The sequence below is a fragment of the Myotis brandtii genome, unplaced genomic scaffold (assembly GCF_000412655.1).
Source record: "Myotis brandtii unplaced genomic scaffold, ASM41265v1 scaffold220, whole genome shotgun sequence".
Lineage (NCBI taxonomy): Eukaryota > Metazoa > Chordata > Mammalia > Chiroptera > Vespertilionidae > Myotis > Myotis brandtii.
The window spans coordinates 2,068,352-2,076,629 of record NW_005358250.1 but is presented as its reverse complement, the minus strand read 5'-3'; the positions used below and the strand labels follow the sequence as shown (position 1 = coordinate 2,076,629).

Genomic DNA, 8,278 nt, shown 5'->3' with positions numbered 1-8,278 from the left:
AGGAAGGAAGGAAGGAAGGAAGGAAGGAAGAAAAGTTAGAAATGGCAGCACATTTTTTGATTCTTGGCCCTCAGGTAGAAGATTCTCATATCTTTGGGATTCTTCTTCCCAGGAAGAATGTGGCTTGCAAAGTAGGTATTTTTATTTCTGTTTTGCAGGTGCGGAAACTGAGGCCTCAAAGTGAGCTAACAGCCCAGAGTCACATAGCAGATAGAGCCGGAGCTGGGATTCCAGCAGAACCCGCTGTCTCTAAGCCCACGCCCTTTCCACGCTGCTGTGTGGTTTCTCTCCCTTCGAGACGACCAGGCCCAACTCACTGTACTTTTCGCAGAAACTAAGGCCAACCTGGGGAGACAATGCAACCTTTGGTGAAAGGTAGGAATTTAATGAAAATAGTTATCTGCCAGCTACCTAAAAGTTATTGAGAAATCTCTGAGAAGGTCCTAGAAAAATACCTAGCATATATAGGAAGTTCAAAGTGTATTCAGTCTTTTGGCCAAAGTCAAGACACCATCTGATGCATTAAATGTAGACACAGGTTCTTATGAAGACTCGTTCATGATGTTCCAAAGGAGAACAAGCAGACTGCAGGACAGGTAGGTTGAGTCTGATAAATTGGAAAAGGAGTAATACTGACAGCATTGAGATTGCTCCCATTCCCTAAGTACCGATGATGCACATGGCATCTCTTCAGTAAGGCTGTCCTCCCCCTATTCCTCAGGAAGAAAGAAGGCTCGGGCCACTTAAGTTGAGAAAGACCTAAGAGTCAGTAAGAGGCTAAAAAAAAATGAATGAAATGCTCAGAGAAGCAAGAATGTGGGCGTCTGGGAGAATGAAAACTGTGGTCATCATATATGATGGAGTATCTCTGGATGTTTCCTTGGGTAATTTGGACCTGAATCTCGGTCCTGTGTGTGGAGAACCATCCAGAAATGCAGCTAACATTTATTACGCACCTACCACATGTTAGGCCTTCTGTGTGATGCTTTTCATGCCAAAATATCACCCAGTCCTTGCAGCAAACTTGTAACAAAGCAACCATTATTCTCATTTTGTACTTGAGGAAGTAGTCTCAAATGGATAGAATGCTGGGTAAAGGGTTTGCTCAAGGTCATTTATTCAGTAAATTATAGAGCCAAGGATTTAGAACTCAGCATTCCTTCTAACACTCCATGGCCTGTGATGGGTAAAATTAGAGTGGAAAAATAAATTGATGTCTTCAACAGGACCAAGTAGGTCCTCTCACTAAAATTTGCCAAATTTCATAGAGTACGTACACTAATATTTATTTCTAAACACCTGGTTGCCTAACTAAGGAGAAGAGGATCCTAAGGGGAAGTAGAGATCAGCTAGTCCAATGCCTTCATTTCACAGCTGAGGAAACTGAGGCTTAGATGGGCAATTGCTGGTGGGTCAGAGGCAGAGTCTAAACCAGATGTGAAAGCCCTTTCCTCTTCATAAATTTCCTGGGAGTGGTGGCAATAGACAAGAGTGGGTGAAATAGGTTGTCATGCTGAGGGGGGTCATGGTGTTTCATCAAAACTGGACACTGACCACTGCCCTGACCCCATCAGTAGCCCTCATCCTGGTGCATAGTTTAGCTAATCCTCTGTCTGAATCAGTGCCTTTCTTTTTCCTTTAGAAGTAGAACACAGTGCAAAATCTAACCAGTCCTATGTGACTGAATTCATCCTTCTGGGCTTCTCCTTCAGTCCCAGGATCATGCCTCTGCTCTTCTCAGCCTTCCTGATGACCTACCTGTTAATTATTCTGGGCAACAGCTTAATCACCATCCTCATCTGCCTGGACTCGCACCTCCACACACCCATGTACTTCTTTATTGGCGTCCTTTCTATGTTGGATCTTAGCTACACCACTACAACTGTGCCCCAGATGTTGGCACATATGGCCAGCCAGAAGAAGACCATCTCTTTTGCCAGCTGTGTAGCCCAGATGTACATTTTCTTGGTGCTAGGCATCACCGAGTCCTGGCTTTTTGCCATCATGTCTATAGACAGGTATGTGGCCATTTGCCACCCACTCAGATACAAAGTCATCATGAGCCCATGGCTGTGTGGGGTAATGGTCATTTTCTGTGGACTCTGGGGTGTCATCTCTGCTCTTGTCTACACTGTGTTTGCCATGCGTCTGCCCTACTGTGGCCCCAACAAGATCAACCATTTCTTCTGTGAAGTCCCAGCCGTGTTAAAACTGGCTTGTGCAGACACCTCAGTCAATGATCGGATAGACTTCATTCTCGGCTTTAGTGTCATCCTGGTTCCACTTTCCCTTATCCTTGTCATTTATGTCAATATCTTCATTGCCATCTTGAGGATCCGTTCAGGCCAAGGGCGGCTGAAGGCCTTCTCCACCTGTGCCTCCCACATCACTGTGGTCACCATGTTCTGTGTGCCCGCCATGGTCATGTACATGAAGCCTGGCTCTGAGGCCTCCCCAGAAGAGGACAAAAAGTTGGCCCTGTTCTACAATGTCATCTCTGCTTTCTTCAACCCCATCATCTACAGCCTCCGAAACAAGGATGTGAAGAGGGCTTTCCTCAAGGTGACAGGCTGGGGCAGGGACCCAGAATGAGGCTCTGGGAGGAGAGCTTGGAGACAGAGAAACAAGACTCATGATGCACAGCCAATGCTCAAACACTCATTCACATGACTCAGTAGCACCAGTACACACTCCCCTCAGCCTCGATCTCAACTCTATACTGGTCCATGGGGGACAGCCCATGATTTAGCTGACAGATGGACACCATGAAATGTCTTCCAGGTGCATCAGTCTTTTAGTTCCCTTTTTTTCTAGAGCCTTAGTAGTTAACAAAAAATGGGTATCTAGATATTAAAATCTTTTATTGAGACAAAGGGAATAGGTTTGGGGGTATGCCCTGTGTCTGAATCTTGAGAAAGACTCATTACCTTCTGGAAACTGCACACATAGTATTAGGTTAAGTGGAGAGAAGGGCAAGGGCACTGACATCAGAGGATTCCTGGCCCAGTGAGGAGGAGCAAGGAAATGTCCTTGCAGAGGCTTTGTGTGCTTCTTCAGATATGCATATGGAAACAAGTTGGGAAGGCTTGTGGCCAGGTGCAATCTGAGCCCTCTGACCTTCCCAGACTCATCTCAGGTCGCTCTGTTCCTCCCCTCATTCCAAGTAAACTGAACTCCATCTTGCCTTGAATGTGCCATACTCTTTCCCATTTCAGGGCTTCGACATATGCTATTCCTTCTCTTGTCACCCTTAACTCCATCCCACCTCCATCCTATCCCATTGTACTGTTAACTCCTGTTCATTCTCAGGTCTTGGCTTAAACTGCAGCTCCTCGAAGAAGCCTTTCCTTGAGCCCTCAGAGTGAGTTAACCTTCCAAACCATCCCATACCTCTCCCTCATAACAATAAAGACATGATGTGTAACATCTGGGTTCTCTGCTAGATAGCAAGTTTTACAAGGCAGGGACCATGATTGTCCAGTTGACTGCCGTGAGTGGAGAGTTGATAAATTAGGTATAGCAAAATGCAGGAAGTAGTGGCAGGTACAAAATGGGGAGGAAGTAAAAAAGATTAAATGTTGTTGTTCAGCTATAGTCATATGAGAAAAATATTTTCTTTTGTTATTAATAAAGATGAATTGAATTAGTGGAATATCATTTGTCAAACTAGCAAAATTTAGGAAAATGGTGATATTTAATGCTGGGAAGGATATAGTGAGACTGAGCCACACTTTCATTGCTGAAAAGAATATCATTGGTTCTATCTTTCCAGAGAAGCACTGTCTTACACATAGTAGACACTCAACATATCTGTTAACTGAAGAGTAATAATACTAATAATTATGACTCTATTGGTTAAACATTTATGTGCCAATATAGTTAAGAATTTTACATATATTCATTTAATAAAAATATCAACAAGTGGAAAGCATGTAACAAACCTATATAATAAAAGCCTAATATGCTAAGTGTCCGGTCCTCCTGTTGTCTGTTCAACCAATCAAAGTGTAATATGCTAATGATATGCTAAGGCCACTCAACCGCTTGCTATGATGTGCACTGACCACCAGGGAGCAGACGCTCTGACTGGTAGGTTAGCTTGCTGCTGGGGTCTGGCCTATCAAAACTGAGTGAGACGGGCCAGACATGCCCTGGAGACCTCCCGTGGTCCCTCCCCAGCTGGCCAACCTTCTGTGTCCCTCCCAGCCCTGATCGTACACCTCAGCCTGGCCCGCACCCTCTTGCAATCCAGGACTCCTCAGGGGATGTCAGAGAGCTGGTGCATGAATTTGAGCACCAGGCCTCTAGTATATACCATAAACCTTTACGGGGTCTATATATTTGGGTCCAGAAATTTTACTTCTAAGGTTTTGTCCTAAGAAAAATAATTAGAAATGCAAAGTTTTATCTACAAGTGCATTCATCAAAGAATTATTGGAAACAGCTGTAAATAAGCTATCTTAATTTTAGTAAATATTATGTAATTAATACTACATACAATCATGTTTTTGAAGCAATATTTAATTACATTGAAAAGTATGATATAATGTTAGGTGGGTAAAATCAAGATTTAAAATTGATTAAGTGCTCTAAACACTCATGTGTATATAAGGTTAATCCAAGTTTTATAAAATATTCATAAATTCATTTTTAAAAGCCTGAAAGGATATGCAGTTGACTCTTGAACAATGCAGGAGTTAGTGGCACTGATCTCTGCAGAGTTGAAAATCCATGTATGCCGGGGTTCTTGTCCCAGCATCAAGAAGGGTTCAGAAAATCTGGAGAAGGCTTTGCGTAGATTTTAAATAAGAGTCCAGAGACGAAATATAATTTTGAAAGGCATTTGGGGGTCAGAGGAGCTTAGTTAAAGGAGCTAAGTTCTAAGGTCTTAAGTCTAAGGCCTTAGGTTCTCCTCGTGCCCAGGACCCCATGCTTTTTATTAACACAACTTGTCCTGAGGCGAGGCAGAGATATACACTTCAAAGAGTATACAGAAACATTGTCAGAATGGGGGAATTAGCCTATGGCTGTTCAGGTGTTTGGCCAGTAGAAGGCAACAACGTGTAGATGAAGATGCCTTTTAGCTGTCTGGCAGCCAAGAAATCAACTTAATGTATCCTATCAGGTTTGGGGAAATGCCTTCAGCCATTCCCAGATGCAGCACTGCTGTCATGCTGGAATTAGTCTCCAGCACATGTATAACTTTGAATCCCAAAAAACTTAACTATTAATAGCCTACTGTTGACCAAAAGCCTTCCTGATAACATAAATAGTCAATTAACACATATTTTGTATGTTGTATGTATTATATATTGTATGCCTATAGTAAAGTAAACTATAGAAAAGAAAATGTTATTTAAAAATCATAAGGAAGAAAAATCCATGTACTATACTTATTGGGAAAAAAATCCATGTATAAGTGAACCCATGCCATTCACACCTGTGTTGTACAGTTGACTAGGATCAATTGTATATTAACATATTAACACTGGATACCTCTGGAGAGTAAGATAATAAGTAATTTTTTATTTTTGGTCTTATTTTAGTCTGTAAAATTTCTACATCAGCATAGTTTGTCTTTTTGTTTTTTCCAGGAAGAAATAAAGATTACTTGAAAAATATCTGTTGTCCTGTCAGAAAAAAAGAAAGTTAGCCATGATGTTAGCATCATTCATTATTCATCAAACATCCATTGATGCTTACTGTATGGCAGGCCTAATGCTAGGTCCTGTGGATGCAGGCATGGATAATCTAAGTCCCAGTGTAGTGGATGAGAGACAAGAAGTACTAAGACAAGGATGCTCTCTATCTATACTAATAAAAGGGTAATATGCTAATTAGACTGGTCATCTTCTGGACCACCTTCTGGAAGTCCTTCCTGACAAAGCTGAGCCCGGGCGAAGATGCCCGTGGTCCCGGGCGCCTGCGGCTGACCAGAGGAGAGAAGGCTAGGTCCTGGGTGTGGGGGCCAAGGCACAGATGGAGAGTAAGATAATAAGTAATTTTTTATTTTTGGTCTTATTTTAGTCTGTAAAATTTCTACATCAGCATAGTTTGTCTTTTTGTTTTTTCCAGGAAGAAATAAAGATTACTTGAAAAATATCTGTTGTCCTGTCAGAAAAAAAGAAAGTTAGCCATGATGTTAGCATCATTCATTATTCATCAAACATCCATTGATGCTTACTGTATGGCAGGCCTAATGCTAGGTCCTGTGGATGCAGGCATGGATAATCTAAGTCCCAGTGTAGTGGATGAGAGACAAGAAGTACTAAGACAAGGATGCTATCTATCTATACTAATAAAAGGGTAATATGCTAATTAGACTGGTCATCTTCTGGAAGACCTTCTGGACGTCCTTCCTGACAAAGCTGGGCCCGGGCGAAGCTGCCCATGGTCACAGGAGCCTGCGGCTGACAAGAGGAGAGAAGCCTAGGTCCCGGGTGTGGGGGCCAAGGCACAGACAGTTAAGGGTGATCAGGCTAGCAGGGGAACAGTTAGGGGTGATCAGGCAGGCAAGCAGAGGTGGTTAGGAGTGATCAGGCAGGCAGGGGAGCAGTTAAGGGCGATCAGACAAGCAGGCAGAGGTGGTTAGGGGCAATCAGGCAAGCAGAGGTGGTCAGGGGTGATCAGGCAGGCAGGTAGAGAGGTTAGGGACAATCATGCAGGCAGGCAGGCGAGCTGTTAGGAGCCAGCAGTCCCAGATTACGAGAGGGATGTCCCTGCGGGATCAGGCCTAAACCGGCAGTCAGACATCCCCCAAGGGGTCCCAGATTGGAGAGAATCCTGGGCTGAGGGACACCCTCCCCTATGCACAAATTTTGTGCACTGGGCATTTACTATATATATAAAAGCCTAAGCAACTGAATGACTGAATGACTGGTAGCTATGATGTGCACTGACCACCAGGGGGAAGACACTCAATGCAGGAACTGCCAAACTGCAGTGACTTGGCAGCTGTGGTTCTTGGGTGATGCACCAGGAACCAGAAAGGAGGGAGCCCGATTCTGGGGTGCGTCACCTGAGAACCGCCCTTTCACATTCCGGGACCCCTTGGGGGATGTCAGAGAGCTGGTTTTGGCCCAATCCTCACAGGCCAGGCTGAGGGACTCCACCTGCCAGAGGGACCTCGCTCACTCTGCAGACAACCTTCGAGCTGTGGCCGCCCCACGTGCGGCTGTCCATGGAGGGACCCTGGGAGGTTGGTTCCAGGGCATGTCCAGCCTGTCTTGCCCAGTCCCACCCCACCAGCCACCTTCTAATTAATTTCCTTTCAATGTGCGCGAATCCGTGCACCGGGCTTCTAGTAAGATAATAAGTGTGCTGCTGGAAACACTCTGAAGGAGTGTTTGGCCTGGCTTCACAGATGAGGCCATATTTCTGCTGGGTGTTGGAAGCATGAGTACAAATTTGATACTTAGAGAAAAGGGCAGGGAGCAGGGGTGAGGGGATTCCAGACAGAGGAGACAGGATGTTGAAAGCCTAGAGCCATGGAGATTATGTAGAATAAACAGGATATCTGGGACACAGACTCAGGCAGGGGAGAGTGGGTGTGGATCTTCGTTAAAGAACTTAGGGATTACCTCCTCTAGACAAGTATTTTCCAAGGACTTATAAATTCCAGTTCTATGAAACATTCTGTAATGAATATATTCCTTGTCCAGAAACACTGATCTTGTCATGCTTCACAGTGCACAATAGTATGTTAAAGTCTCTGAGAAGTCCAATAGTAATAAGCAAATAGATAAATGAACAATTAAAAACACCTGTGCTAATTCTATTTAACACAATATTTACCATACTTGTTGGACCACTGAACCCTTTCTTCCTTGAACATTAATTAGCAAAAGAAAGCAGTATTTTCTAAAAATGTATTTTGAGAAATGCTATGATATGCTTTAATAGATTTGGGAGTGGGGGGAGATACACAAAATTATGAAGTGACTAAAGTATACCTCAAATCTCATCCCTCAGAATTAACCATTCTGAATATCATTGTACATGGCTTTATGTCCCTATGTATCACTTGACATACTGAGATCATATTTATTTTAAATATTTATTTATTTAATTAAAAATTATCTTTATGCCCTAACCGGTTTTGCTCAGTGGATAGAGCGTTGACCTGCGGACTCAAAGGTCCCAGGTTCGATTCCAGTCGAGGGCATGTACCTGGGTTGTGGGCACATCCCCAGTAGGGAATGTGCAGGAGGCAGCTGATCGATGTTTCTCTCTCATCGATGCTTCTAACTCTCTATCCCTCTCCCTTCCTCTCTGTAAA

General features: G+C 43.6%; 1 protein-coding gene across 1 annotated transcript in view; it reads left to right on the top strand.

Annotated features, from left to right (window-relative positions):
• Positions 1–2,639, top strand: part of LOC102243736 (olfactory receptor 2A12) — a 9,154-nt gene extending 6,515 nt beyond the window's left edge. The window contains exons 2-3 of the mRNA XM_005866079.1: positions 159–375; positions 1,643–2,639. Of these exons, the coding sequence (XP_005866141.1) occupies positions 357–375; positions 1,643–2,592 (969 nt within the window). The 5' untranslated portion in view covers positions 159–356 and the 3' untranslated portion in view covers positions 2,593–2,639. The remainder of the gene's footprint in view (positions 1–158; positions 376–1,642) is intronic.
• The last annotated feature ends 5,639 nt before the right edge of the window (positions 2,640–8,278 follow it).